General features: G+C 38.4%; 1 protein-coding gene across 3 annotated transcripts in view; it reads right to left on the bottom strand.

Annotated features, from left to right (window-relative positions):
• The window catches only part of NAV2 (neuron navigator 2), a 482,122-nt gene that overhangs the window by 306,704 nt on the left and 159,456 nt on the right, over window positions 1-15,962 (bottom strand). For all 3 annotated transcript variants that reach the window (XM_044681285.1, XM_044681287.1, XM_044681286.1), the window contains exon 4: window positions 4,487-4,559. In XM_044681285.1, the coding sequence (XP_044537220.1) occupies window positions 4,487-4,559 (73 nt within the window). The remainder of the gene's footprint in view (window positions 1-4,486; window positions 4,560-15,962) is intronic.

Genomic DNA, 15,962 nt, shown 5'->3' with positions numbered 1-15,962 from the left:
CCCTGATCTACCCATCTAATAAGACTATTGGAGGGGCAGCTGGGTAGCTCAGTGGAGTGAGAGTCAGGCCTAGAGACAGGAGGTCCTAGGTTCAAACCTGGCCTCAGCCATTTCCCAGCTGTGTGACCCTGGGCAAGTCACTTGACCCCCATTGCCCACCCTTACCACTCTTCCACCTATGAGACAATACACAGAAGTACAAGGGTTTAAAAAAAAAAAAGACTATTAGAAAAAAAAAGAAGCAAGGTTGACCTGGCAAGGCTAGGAAGAAGTTCCCCTGGAAAAAGAAAATCTGAGAGTCATAGTGGGCTATAAACTCAATATGAATGAACAGGGCAACATGGCAGCCAAGAAATTTAATGTTATCCTGGGCTCTGTTATAAAACATAGCTTTCATAAATAAGGAGGTAACACCTGGACTTGTTAGGTCACATCAGGAATATTATACTCAGTTCTTCACAACACCTTTTCAGAGAGATGGAGATTAGGTGGGGAATATCCATGGGAAAGCTACTAGGATGATGAAGTATCCCAAGTTCATGTTATAAGAGGTTCAGTTAAAAGAAAGGAAAAAAAATTGGGGGGGGGGTGCAGGGATGAAACTCAATCATTTCCTTCAAGAACCTGAAGGGCTCTCTAATGGAAGAAGGAATAGACCAGTTCCTGGCCCTCAAGGTTGGAACTAGAAGAAATGCTATAAATTTTTAGAGACAAATTTAGGCTTGATTGAAGTGAGAAAAAAACCCCAACAATCCTAACATTTGGGGTAATCTAGAAGTATCATGAACTACTTTGGGGATACAATGGATTCCCTCTCACTTGAGGTCTGGAAGCAAAGGCTAGATGGAAAACTTGTCCAGGTACTGGGTCATATATTAGATAATGGCCATCTAACACTGGATTGTCACTATAGTCTCTTCCATTTCTAAAATTCTTTGCTTCCATGACTTGCTTTTGATGAAAGCATGCTAGTTTCTTCACAATCATTTTTATTTTTTGGTAGCTGCTAATTAGCCAGCCCTTTAAGTCCAAGAATTTTGTCAGGAATGAAAGCAAAGCTCATTGACATAGAGTTGATTGAGTCTATTCTCTTTAAAAAAAAAAAATTAGGTCAACATGAACTGTTCTCCAAGCTTGCAACAATTAAATCAAAAGCTCTTAATAAATGGTTATCTACAGGGCAGCTAGGTGACTCAGTGGATTGAGATTGTGAGAATTTATTTTTAATATGCTATATTAATTCCTATATATTAGGGAGAATTGTAGTGTATTCCTCTGTTTGGGATCTGGGTCAGAGATATCATTCAGCCTGCTGCTTTTTGTATTTTCTTTGTCCTTTGGAATCCCAAGGAATGTCTTCCTTTTTGACAGAATTTGTTTAATAACTGAAGGGGACAAGGACCCTTTTCCTGTGTATGTGTTGGATGATGGACCACCTCTTAATTAGTTACCACCAATTAAAATGTCTTGGGACGGTCAAGGGAGGGGTTGAATAATGAGCTGCTAAATGTCTATTTATTATACTGCCTGAGGCAGCTCAGGTCATCCCTGGTCATGAAAGACAACCATGGAGACTCTTTTTCCTATTATTAGTTTCCATGCTGTCCTAAGTAATAAACGTGATATAATCAATAAACATATTCTTACCCAAAAATCATCCTCTTGAGATATTTTCATTGTAACAGGGCCAGGCATAGAGGCAGCAGATCCTGGGTTCAAATGTGGCCTCAGACACTTCCTAACTGTGTGACCCTGGGCAAGTCACTTAACCCCCCACTGCCTAGCCATTACTGCTCTTCTGCCTTGGAACCAATGCACAATATCAATTCTAAAATGGAAGGTAAGGATTTTTACAAAATTGTTATTAGATTTGAAATGAGTTTTAGCCTGTCAACATATTTCTTAAAATGTGGTGCTTAGAACTGCACCCAATAGTGCAGATAAGTTATTTCTAGGGCATTGTACAATGGGACCATACAACTTTTGGGACACTATATCTTGATGAATAAAGTCTGGAATACCAGTAGTTTTATTTGTTTCCATGTTACTCAACAGTGACTTAGCCTGTGTTTGTCATCTACTGATGAAACTGAATCTCAGATCACTCATAAACTAACTTTAGCCAAGCCATGGTTGCCCAATTCCATACTTCAAGAGTTAAATTTTTTTTAACTCAATTTCCTTACCTGTGAAACAAATAGCTTGAATTGTAAGATCTCTGAGAATGTCAGGAATCAAAAATGCAAGCATCTGTCTCATAGTTATTCGTGGTAAGTAACTTTTTTATTGGTCAACACTCTATGATTGTTAGGACTTTCCTGATTAGGAATGTCACAGATATAAGAATTCCTACCAATAAAAGTAATGGACCATACTTACGCTTGGATATAATCTATCATAACCTTTTTTCCTTATGTGTTGAGAGTTTTCTCTGAGCTATATCATAACCACTTGTAGTCTCTTACTTGACTATTAAGTTTAATAGTTTCCCACTCCCTGTAACTTTCACGAGAAGCCTTACTGACCAATTTCTACCCACCAACCTCTCTTCCCTCCTCTCACAACCAAAACCTCCTTTATTCTAAGATAGCAATCACTTCTCTTCAATCACTTCTCTTTAAGGCCATCATTAGACTAATTGTGAGCAAGAGGTTTCCCATACAGATAATAGCCATCTGATTCTAGTACCTAAGGTGTTGAATGTATGCCAGGGAGAGCTGTCCAAAAGACTGATCAACAATTAAGAGAGACCATCCATGATCTCAGACACTTGGATTCTGATCCATCAGCACTTCCCAAACCATCAAGGCCAAAAGGAAAAAAAGAGACTTTTTTTTTAACATATAAGTTATGTCAGAAAGGAAGTTTTCTCTCTGTTCAAGAATAATCTTGCTTCTGATCAAAGTGCTGCTGAAGATTCTCTGCTGCTTGCTCTCCTGAAGTGTGGGAGCTCATTTTAGGTGAAGACATATGAAACCTGACTATTATAGATACTATTATAACATTATAGGCAGTTGTATTACAGCCCCTTTTTGTAATATTTTTAATAAAATCCACTTGGATAGGCCAGTTATGATTTGGGCTCTGCTTTCACTGGCCTAATAGTAATGCTTAGTTCATAACCATCCAATTAGAGAACATTTACTGCTAAATGCAAAGGAAAGAGAGCAGGAAATAATCACCTCACCAGCCTCTGAAATTAGCCCCTGAAACCCAGGACAATGATAAATCATTCTAAGTCACTTTGAAGAGAATATGCTGACAATAAACCTCCTCTTTCTACCCCCAAGCAATAGTGAAACATCTGCTTTTAGCAGGAGGAAATAATATGTTACTCTGAAAGGGAATTTTCATTTCCTCTACTTTCCCCCTTACATACACATGTCCCACACATGCCAATTGGCTTAGGTCTCATCAGCCAGTTTAGAAGAGCATTGAAGACATCATGATAGCAAGGCAAGGAAGGAAGTATTTCCCAACAGGATTTTGCAATGTTTGCAAACTTACCGGCAATATATTCCATTCAATTATTTCCGTCTACTGATCCCTTTCTACCCCACTCTTTATGATCCAGAGAAGATGCTGACACTCATCTTCTCAGGAAGGCACCTTCCTGAGAAAAGGCATCTTCACCTGAATTCCAAATCAAATTACCTGTTTGGGGAAAACTAGAGGCAGGTGTGACATAATGAGTTTGGGGAGTTGACAGTGGCCTAGGGCAGCTTCAGAAACTGGCAGCTGCTCCTATTTATAAACATGAGGGAAAGGGAAGGCTTCCATGGTTATCTGGTTCAGAGAAGGTAAAAATTCTGGGCAGTCATCCTTCAACCAATAACTAATTTAACCATGAGCCATTAGCTTACACTAATGTGCTAATTAGCCAGCTGATTTAGGTTAATTAAAAACTAATCAAGATTAAAAAAATATATTGCAACTCATTAAAATAACAGGCATCATTTTGAAAAGGCCAAATAAAACTCTGTATTTTCCTAGAGGAAAGGAAGGTTTAGAGAGGGTCATTTCTCCATTTCCATGGGAGTTGTAAGGTTCTGGATTTATTCTGTAATAGATACTGAATCTCATAATTTACAGAATCTGTAAATAACAGGTGAATACAGCACAAATAGTTGAGCAAAGAGATATAGGTGCACCATACCTAAATATCAATCCTAAATCGATGATCCCATGATTCTACAAATGAGCTCACCATTTCCTGCTCAGCCTGTTTTGCCAGGAATCTACAACTTTCCTGGGATGGTTGATGCTACTTTCATTCTCGTAGTGCTTTTTTATGTTTTTGTTTTTAAGTTAACTTCACCAGAATTTAGGTATACATTTCTCTATCATGCTACTAGCCCCACCTAAAGGAAAATGAAAATCATGAGAGCCACAGGAATAATTCTATCACCACCATCTTCAATGGTATGGGGGTGGGGTAGATTTCCAATCAATAAAAGGATTTTTAATAATGGCAGCTCTGACTCACCTTCTGCAGACAGACCCTGTATGTTTATTCCCTTAGCTGCCAGGAAATTCAGGCAGGCATCTATGTTTTCAATCTAGAGGAAAAAAAAACACAACAAAAGAGAATAGATATTCAATAAAGGTTTGCCTTCCTCCAATACCACTTCATATTATAATATGCCCAGAACTTCATATCTGAGAGTCCTTCATGCACTATTTTTGAGTTTTGAACAAGGAAAACATACAAATATTAAACAAAAAACTCTCTCCTAATTGATAGATGTGGGTCAGTAATTCTCCTTTGTTTGTACTTTCATAGGAAAAGGTTACTTAAGATCCCAGTCACTGGGCTCCCAAAGTAGCAACCCTGCATCTCTTCGGGCTGCCAAAAATAACCAGTTTGGAATTGGCAATCTTGCATTGATCACTGTCTCCAGTAGGGTCCAGAAAACTTGCTAGGTTGCCAAATAAGTTGGAGGTGAGGAAAGATTAGTCCACTAGCCTGTGTTGGCAGAAATTTCTAGCCACTGAGACAGGCAGTGAAATGTAAAAATGGTAACTGGAGGTTCCAGCTGGTATCTAGGCAATGTTTACTCACAAAATTCCCAGAATAGTAGGCATTGCAGATGACTGGGGAGGGCTGCAATTTCTCATTACCATCTGTCATTATACTCTCCCAGTCAAGCAGTGACCCACCAGCAAAGGGGCAGGAGCCTCTCAGATGCTCTCAAATTATAGGAGTGCTGATGTCATGGCTAAAGTTCAAACAAATGCTAATGGACAGCAGCAGGGAAGAATAATTGGCACATTCATGAATAAAGGTCTTGTTTACACTTCAATTGTCAAGATTTTATTATTATTATTGTTATAAAGAAAGAAGGCTCTACCTGAAGTATGACCCCATCATGAGGTGGAAAGAGGATGTGCCTTCAAACCCTGGCTTGACCTCCTGCTATCAATGAGATCTTGGGCAAGTCTCTTAACATCTTTGAGATTCTTTATCTTTAAATGGAGATGATATCACTAGAATTATGTATTTCACAGAATATCCTTGAAATAATGCCTGGTAAAGTGCTTTGTCACTATGCTCCTAGAATGGAGTCCCAGGATTAAAAAAAAAAAAAAAGTGCTTTGTAAACCATGGAAATAAAAGGTATTGAATAAAGCCTTTGAAAGTCCTAAGTAAATGATCATTTCCTTGTTTGCAATAACATGCCCCAGTTTTCACAAACAGACAGGTAGGTCACTATTTTCCTGAACCAGCAATCAATTCATAGGGTTTCATATAAACTAACAAATGATTACTTTTGACAATAGAAATATAAGAAATCCCCTGAGGCAATTTGCTAATTGTCCTTCTCTGTTGCAGGTAGTGTGAGTTTTCCACATTTCTATCCTTCTTTCTCTGAACTGAGTGTAGATAGACCTGAGTTCAAGGCACAACTTTTTTCCATCTACTCTTGGCTGCTCTCATATCGTGTAAGTAAATTTGCTTCTACTCTGATAGCAAAAAAGCAATTTGAATTGCTTTCAACTGATGGGCAGCAGTGCTACAGTGCCTACCCAGCTGACTTGGCACATGGCCAGAAAGACCTAAGTTCTAGTCTTACTCTGGGAATTCACTTTATCCCTCAGTGCCTTGGGCATTGATCTATCTAATACAATGTCTTGTAGAGAAGGTGCTGACCTGTATCAGGACAGTGAATTCCCTCAATCAATGAAGTCACAGGTTCAGGTTGATTTCCATCCATCAACTGATTGGAGAACTCAATAAATCCTTATTTTCCATTTTAAAAAGGCTCTAGTCATGGCATTTCCATGCCTTTATATTTAGTATATGATTCTGATGACACGCTCCTGACTGCTTCTACTTCTGACACACCTTAGATGAACCCTTGTTATGGGTACATCATCTTCTTTTTAAAAAATTTTATTTAATTGATTAATTATGAGAATTTTTCCATGGTTCCATGATTCATGTTCTTTCCCTCCCCTTCTCCCACCCCCCTCCTATAGCTAACGGGCAATTCCACTGGGTTTTACAGGTACCTCATCTTCTTGAAAAGAGGTAGAAATTAGTGAAATGCAAAAATGTTAGAATTTTAAAAGGAAAATCACCCCAAATCTTTACTCCCTTTTGCAATTTTTTCATCCCTCTTTCTCCTTCTCCTCTCACCACCACTGAAATGACGAAGTATTTACTACAATTTTAATTTTAACTCTCCCTATGAATGAAAAGGGATAGGAAAAGGCTCCTAGAGTGTTCTGGAGTAATCATCCACTGTGAGAATAAGAAAAAAAAAAACAGGGGGAAGAGAACTAACTAGAAAATAAGCAAAATTTCTACCTTGTTCCAACTCCATGTCAATCTCTATAAATAGATAAACAATAAGGGATGACTGTAAAGATTGATTTCATACTTCTGGTCTTGAAGTCTGTGAATCTTAAATGCTGTTGCCAAAACAAGTTTCAGAGAAATGTAGAAAGACATAGGAAGTGATGCAGAGTGAAATGAGCAGAACCAGGAAAATATTCTTTAATATATCAATAACACTGTTAAAATTGTTCATTATTAAAATGATGAACAATTTTAAAAGACTTGGCAATTCTGATCAATGTAATGTCCAGCCATGATTCCAGAGGGACGATGAAGAATGCTACCCACTTCCTGACAGAGAGGGAATGAACTAAATATACAGAATGGGACATACATTTTTGGACTTAAGTTAATATGGCTATGGTTTTGGCCTACTATGCATATTTTTTTTAAATCCTCACCTACCATGTTAGAATCAATATTGTGTATCGGTTGCAAAGCAGAAGGGCTAGGCAATGGGGGTTAAGTGATTTGTCTAAGGTCACATAGCTAGGAAATGTCTGAGGCCAGATTTGAACTCAGGACTTCCTATATATAGGTCTGGATCTCTATCCACTGAGCCATCTAGCTGCCCATCATGCATATGTTACAAAAGTCTCCCTTCCTTTTTCTAGTGTGTGTATGGTGGGTAGGGTGGGAAGGAGTTGGAAGAGAAAACATGTTTAATTGAAAAAAATTAAATTTTGCTAACATCACAAATAATATTGGTTCTAGGACTATGGATTCCAACAGCCTCTTCCTTTCAAAGAGTTCAAGCATTTTCCCATATTTAGTTATCTGAAATGGAAGTTAGCTAGCATAGTGGATAGAACACTTGACTTGAAGTCAGGAAGATCTCTTCTTTGAAGTCATGATTATTTTTTGTAATTTGTAAAAGTTACTTTGTTCCTCTTGTATTGTTGTAATTGTATATATTGGTTTCTTTGCTTTTCTTCCTTCACTTTTCATCAGTTTATGTATATCTTTGCTGCTTCTCTGTATTCATCATATTCGTAATTTCAAATGGAAGAGTAATATTCCATTTAATTCATGGATTACAGTGAATCTTTTCTTTTGGTTCTTTAATGTTATCAATCATGAGGGATCCTTTCAACCTTACACTACAGATGACAGGAAAGAAGTGAAACACAAAGGATGTCATACTCTAAAAGCTAGAACCAGTTTTAGATAAATCAACCTAGTTCACTGTTCTCAGCTTATAAAGAAAAAGCCAAAAGAGGGTAAATTACTTGTTCTAAATCCCACATAAAAGCACTGGTGCAGAATACAGTTCACCTAACTTAGTCTAACTATTGCTTCTTCAGCTAATTGATGATTCTTCATTGGGTTTGGCATCTTCTCTCTAAGTCCAATATTATGAACCCCCACTTTTGTCAGTTAACACACATGTAGGCTATCTATAGATTCCCATCAGAAGCCTGTGTAGGTATCCAATGATAAGATCTGGTCAGTCTTTGATGGTTTATCCAAACAGTTTAACCAGACTGTAGAGATATTGTAATGAGTCAGTAAGAGCACTAATCTCTAGCAGAAAGCAAGATCCTGAGGCTATCACACTATTAGTGTCTAAAAAATACTGCCTTTAAATTAAAAAATCAAATTTAAATATTAAATAATTAAATCTTGGGAGAGAAGTTATTTTTAAGGCTATGCATGCATAGTACCATTACTTTCCTTTATTCTTTTCCTTACAGTGACTTCACTGCTCACAGAAGGTGTCCAAAAACATTCCTCAAAACTCAAGTGTACTTTTTAATAACATTCCATTAAATGCCAAATCATCGCTGACAAAGCTGATGAGAGCCACTCTCTTTTCATCTCTACCCCAGGAAGAAGTCTGGGCTAAGGAACAGAAAGGGATCAGATGTTGACTCAAACCTCCTAGCTTCATTTGGAATGAGATCAGAGGGGGCAATATCTCCTTTGATCCAGTCTCTCCACAAATTAAAATTCATTTCAAGGTTTTCTTCCAAATATTATACAGGTAAACAATCTATTTGGATTTATGGTCAACATTGCACAATCCGCAAATCTGCCAGGAAAACCATCCAAAGTGGCCAGCATCATGTACTAATTACAGCATAAAGAAATCCTACTGCTGTTATTTATTGGGGCCATAAGTCATATGTGATCCAGATATATATGAGATGGAACCTAAGTCTGAAGTTGAGAGAAGGAACTAACGAAGAGGCTCTTAACCAGAAAAGTATGTAAATATGCCCAAAGTTGTTCATTAACACTCAGCTGCCAATATAAACTACTTTCCAAAATTAGCTAAAAAATTTGTGCTAAGTCTAGCATTCCAAAAGACTCCAAGAAATGCACTGGCTGCTGAGAGGGCACAATAACTATGGTCAGAGGAAGAAGAAGAAGCCAACCAAAAGGTCTTACCATGTACAAAAATCTCTGTGAGGGCAGACTCAGGAGAGGTGCCACATTGATAAGGGTGTCCTAAGTAATCAGAGTGCTGATACTTGGAGAACAGGGCAAGATTAATACATAAGGGGTCAAAGAAGGGGAGATGTAGAGGCAACAAAGGTCACCTTCAACACTTTTGCCAAAGTTTGAAGGTTCTCAAGGGGCTATGATTGCTTTACTCACTCTGCCTGGCATTTCTCTGAACACAATAGACAAATCAGCAATAAATAAATGCTTTGGGATGCTGCCCATGAAGAAAGAGGACATTTTCCTCTGGGTGAGTTTGTTATCTTAGATCAAAAGTTCAAAAAGTCTTATTTTGACTTCATCCACCAGGGAAATCTGGAAAGGATAAGTGTAACAGGGACTCCACCTCATGTAGTCACTGTGTAACATCAGAAATCAAGCATAGACAAAGGAGAAGATGTGGGAAACTCTTTAAAATATGCTGAGAGGAATGAAAGATAAAATGAAAAGATCTGCCCTTGAAACATGAGTCAGTCAGTCTAAGATTGTCCCAGGGCTCTGGATATTATAAAACATGCAAAAGCGGGAACCACTGCTGTATATCTCCTTAGTAGCTTAGAGACAGATTCACTACCATCTGTTGTGGCCGTTGCCATGGTAGCATTTTTCTCTAAATACCAGTCAGTGTAGCTGAGCGCAAAGCTCATGGAAAGGATTTTAATGCAAATGATTGCTATTTACAGGACCCAGAGTACCTGAGTCCCCCCACCCCTGCTGTAGATTATACATTTTTAGGGAGCCAGTAGGTGAAAGGCGAGAGGGAGAAATAGTGGCCACCTCGGCATGTTCAGAGGTTATCCTACATAGAGAGGAAAAGAGCCCCACAGAAAATTCCTGGGTTCAAATATTGCCTTCCAAGGCAAACCTCTTAATCTCAGTATGCCTCAGGTTCCTCATCTATAAAATGGGGAGATGAATAACTGTCATATTTCCATTACAAAATGGTTCAATAAATCAATTAAGAAGCATTTATTAAAAACTGATGTTATGTCTGGTACTGTGTAAGGTTCTAGCCATAAAAATACAAAAAAAAACAGCTCCAGCCCATGAGGATTTTATAATCTGTTGGGAGAGATCACACACACACACACACACACACACACACACACACACACACAGAGACACACACACACATATGTGTATGAATATATATTATGTATTATATATTTCATATATGCTGTATGCATATATTATATATAAATACATGTACCTATATATACATCATAAATATATAAATATATACACACACATATACAATTAAATAGTATGATAGATAGTTTGGCCTGGAATTAGGAAGACCTGAATTCAAATCCAGTCTCAGATACTTATTAGCTGTGTGACCTTGGGCAAGTCGCTTAATTTTTTTGTCTCAGTTTCCCCATCTGTAAAATGAGGACAGTAAGGCAATGGCTAGTGTGTCAGCCTTGAGTGAGGAAGAACTGAGTTCATAACTGGCCTCAGATACTTATTAGCTCTATGATCCTGGTCAAATCACTTAACCGTGTCTGCCTTGGTTTCCTTATCTATAAAATGAGCTAGAGGAGGAAATGGCAAACTACTCCAGTAGCATTGCCAAGAAAACTCTAAATGGGGTCACAACTAAAATGACTCAACAACAAACACCTCTCAGGGTTGTTGTGAGGACCAAATGCGACAATATTCATAGAGAGCTTCATGAATCTTTATATTCTATAGAAACTCAGGTTATTATCACAAAGTAATTTTCATCTAGAGCAGTGATGGGCAAACTACTGCCCAGGGGCCAGATGTAGCCCCCTAAAATGTTCTATCAGCCAGTGCAACATTATTTCTAATTTAACGAATACAATGAGTAGGATACAATACAATGAAACTTCGAAGGAGTTGCCTTAGAAACAAACTGACTGATGAGCATTTCCTTTCTTTTGGTCCCCTCTTTAAAAAGTTTGCCCATCACTAATCTATAGGAATACCCCAAATAATGTAGAGAGGAGGCCCTATCAGCCGGGAGATCATATAAAAGGCAGCATGTCATGGCATCTTTGAAAGAAATTAATGGATTTCAAGTGATGAAAGTAGAAGTTATATAAAATGTTCTTCACATCTGCAAGCATCATTGAAAGGTTGGCTATTACTTCTCAATACAAGAGAAGGAAAAGAAACTAACTGCGTTGCAAGCTGGGAAAGACTTTGCCCGAATCCCTCAAAATCATGGAATGTTAAGAATAAGAACAGATCTTGGAGATCATTCACTGGAATCGCTCATGGCATTAACCAACAGATAAGGAAAGTGATTTCTGAGAAGGAAAATGATTTACCTGTGATGATATGAGCAAAAAGTAGCAACACAGGGATCTGAACTTAGGTCTTCTAATTCCAAATCAAGGCCTCTTCCCACTATTGAAGCTCATTGGATTTTCTGAAAGCTGAGAGGAAACCTAGACCTGCTATTTTATGCTGATGACTGATATCAAGGGGGTGCGTGGTCTTAGGAGGAAATTAAGAGTTTACCCCATTTACAGTGGGTGACAGGTGTCTTTTATGTTTCAGAATCACAATTCTAACAGATCCTTGTTACTGTGGTGAGGGTGTTTTTGCTTCCCACCTCTCCTTTTCTTCTCTGCATGTCCAGTGCCTGGCACATAGGAAGCACTTAAATGCTTGCTGACTGACTCTACTAGTAGAAACCATCATTGGTGGGACCAGGGAGGGAAGTTCCATCCAACTTCTCTCCAAGTTCTGGGGTATCTGCTGTGAATTCCTGTTTGGACTGGGTGGTAGCAGAGGAAGTACACTGTGGTAAGACAATGTTAGGAATTTTAGCTTTGGGTCTAAAAACAGCCATCCCACTTCTCATGACTGGCTTCCCTCCACCCTTCCCTAAAAACATTAAGAAACAAAAAAATAAAAAGCCATCATGAAACCAAACAAAAATAGCAAATGAATTTGGAGGAATGCCCTACCAAATGTCTGTCTCGCCAGGGCTGCCTGTTTATTTCAGATGCAAACCCCAGGAGGTGGAGGCACTGTGATTTGGCTTGGTTTAGTCTGTGTATTATTGGGCACCTCTGACCAGAGCAGGGTCCCCTTTTGACACAGCATGTGAACCCGAAGCTTGCTCCCCCCAAACATGGAAAGTCCATGGCATAAAATGACAATGAGCAGAGTCTTATCCTGGCATAATGAAGTAGGAAGTTTCACTCACTCTCAAATTCTTTCTGTCCTCTTCCAGTCTTTCAACATCTCTTCCTTTCCTCTCCAACTCCCAGCTAATATACATTATTTAGTTTTTACTTTGACAACAAAATAATACCTTTCTGTGAATTTGGTTAATGTCTGATGCATGTATTACATCTTCCCTCCCATCTGCAATACACTACCAGGGCATTTGCCTTTCAAAAGATAGGAGGCAAAGGAATGAAGCTCTAATGATAAAATTTCAGGCACTGGACACTATGCCTAGGCACTTGGGATGCCCTTGAAAGCCTCAGTCTTCTCGAGTCACTCTACTTCTGCAGACAAAAGCCTGATTTTTCTGTTGTTTAGTTGTTTCAGTCATGTCTGATTCTTCATGACTCCATTTGGGGTTTTCTTGGCAAAGATACTGGAGTAGTTTGTCATTTCCTTTTCCAGCTCGTTTTACAGATGAAGAAATTGAGGCAAACAAGGCTAAGTGACTTACTCAGGCTCACACAGCTAGTGTCTGAGGCTGGATTTTAATTCAAGAAGATGAGATTTTCCTGACTCCAAGAAGGTACTTTAGCCACTGTACCACCTAGCTGCCCTCAAAGCCTCCTTACTTACAGATGACAAGTAGAATTTATAAGTAGGGTTTTAAGGTTTGCAAAGCATATCTTCACGTAACTCTCACAACCACCTGTTCATTATCTCCATTTATACATGTAGAAATGGAAATTGAAGAGCTTAAGTGACTTGCCCAGAGTCATAAGCCACTTGCACAGAAAATAAATGTCTGAGGCAGGATTTGAACCTTTACTGATTCAGGTCCTCTGGATTCCACATTCACCTCTCTAATTATTGTGAGAACTAGCCTTATACAAGGAATACCACAGTGTAAATCTTTTTTGGTGATGTGGCAGATACTAATGGACTATGAGATCTAGGAATGAGGGTACTCTCTGGCTCCCACTCCTCTTTTCAAAGTTTAACTTTTAAGGATGTGGGAAGCAGAGACCTGGAAAAGGTTCAAAAATTTCTAAGGGGGAGGTGGGTCTGCTTCTTCCTCGTTTTTATTCCCTCCCCTCCACTGGCAACTTTATCTGCTAAAACTTTTATAATATTTATAATTTTAGCTTTCCAAGATGTGGTCTGAATTTCTTTTAAAAAATATATGTCTTACTTGGGGAAGTTAATGGCTAGATCCACATGGACAAATAACATCTTGGGAGATAAAAAAAGAAAAGAAAAATGACATCTGAAAACAAGACTGATATAGACTCCTTCAGTGACTATCTTTTTCCATCCTGCCTCAGACTGCCCACGATCTATGTTTTCCTATTGCTTTCCTAATTCTTCTTGAAATGGAGAGAATACTTGGGAAGGGGAATCATATTTTAGTTACAATAGATCTGTAAATCATAGTTAGAATGAAGAACCATGGTACTTACATATCACAGGTACCCTCTGCCCCCTAACTGAACCTTCTAACTAGAGGGCAGAGCCATGAACTATAAAACTTCGATCTAAGAAGGCATCCTGGCACAGTCCTCTCCCTATTTCCCATCAGCTGAACTGCTTGGAGACTTTAGGGGACTTTTCTATCATGTCCCCAAGCCTGGAACTCTTTGCCTCTCTTTTCAGCTTCTTTTTGAGCGTAGTCTTCCCCTATTAAATTGTAAACTTCTAGATTAAAGGAATTCTTTTTATTTGCATTTAAATTCCCAGGGCTAAGAATAGAGCCTAGCAATAATATTCCATCTTATTGCTATGCTGTGATTTAGTCAATAATCTCCAGTGTCTCTCTAGGAAAAAATTGACCATCCTGTTTGGCTTCAGAAGCCCTTCACAACTTGGAACCTTCCTATCTTTCCATTCTTTTTACATTTAACTGGTTTGTTGTTCATATAAAATACTCCATCTCCAGACTCTTTATATCTTTTCACTGGGTGTCCCCCCTTCCCTGGTGTACTCCCCCACCTTATCTCTGCCTCCTCGGTTTTCTGGCTTCTTCATGTCCTCAACTCAAAGCTCAGCTTCTGGATGGGGTCTTTCCTGGTATCTCTGAATGCCATCATCTTCCCTTTGAGATAACCTCCAATTTATCTCTTATGTGCTTTCGCATTTTCATGCTTTCTCCTCCATTAAAATGTCCTTTCTACCTAGACAATGGTCAAGTCAGGTCAATGAATATTTATTAAATAATCACTATGGGAAGATATTGTGCTACAAATTCTATGGTTACAAAGAAAGGGAAAAAGTCACTGATCTCAAGGAGAATCCTTAGAGATTCTCTCAAAGAGAGATTAAATGGATTTAGGAAAATGATTCTCTTGGGTATACTGACATTTCAAGACACTACTGTTCTGAGACTGCTCCCTAAACTCTTTACTCTTGCTTAATCTAGACGATATAATCCTGTCTTTTGATTGAGAATATTAAAATTTGAAACTCCAATAGACTTACAAAGATTTTCAAGGTCAGGGGAAATCCTACCATGGATTTTGGGTTCTTCCTTCCCTCCAAGATGAAAATACTGACAATATAATTTTATTTTATTTTTTTAAGCTCTTACCTTCCATCTTAGAATCAATACTATGTATTTGTTCCCAGGCAGAAGAATGGTAAGGGCTAGGCAATGGGGTTCAGTGATTTGCCCAGGATCCAACAGCTGGGAAATATGAAGCCAAATTTGAATCCAGGATCTCCTGGCACTCAATTCAATAAAGTCATCTAACTGCCCCCGACAAAATATCATTTTAATTCATAACATTATTACAGTCGGGCTTATGCCTAAATTGGAGAGTATAGCTTTTCCGCAACAATACTTTTCATGGATGCAACCAAGAGTATTATTAATTGTATCACTACAGTATGTGACTTAAAGATGGAAAACTGTATATAAAACCATGTGATCTGGATGACCAGGTGGCAAATTGTTTTCCTATCATATGCGTTTGAGATTTGGCCATCCCCTCAGATCTGTTGAAGTTAAGGTCTACTACCCACTTCTAATAATTCATTTGGTCAACAGTAATAATGATAAAATAAAATCAATTGAGAATTTTAGGGGGAAAGTCTCTAGGAATTGTGAAACCCTAGAGAAGAAAACTGAAGGATGAGTTACACAAATGATAAAACACCACTATTAGCATTTGAAGGGAAGATCTATAGAAGAGAAACATGATAAATATGATCTAATATGAAGATATAAACCTAAGGTTCAGGCTTTACTACTTACTATCCAGGTTTCCTTGGAAAAGTTATTTAACCTCCCTGAGACTCACTTTCCTCACCAATGAAATAAGAGGTTTTGACTAGTTGATACCTGATGCCTTTTGAGGTCTAAATCCTTTGATCTATGATTTGTGAAGGAACTAGCCAACGAACAAAACAGTGTCAGAGGAGAGGATGTATGTTATAGTGGAAAGATCATTGCGCCCCAAAGAGATCTTGTTCAAGTCATGCCTTTGACACTTATAGAGGCAGATGGGTGGAACAGAGCCTGAAATCAAGAAGA

The sequence above is a fragment of the Gracilinanus agilis genome, chromosome 6 (assembly GCF_016433145.1).
Source record: "Gracilinanus agilis isolate LMUSP501 chromosome 6, AgileGrace, whole genome shotgun sequence".
NCBI lineage: Eukaryota > Metazoa > Chordata > Mammalia > Didelphimorphia > Didelphidae > Gracilinanus > Gracilinanus agilis.
This window is presented reverse-complemented; position numbering and strand designations above follow the sequence as displayed.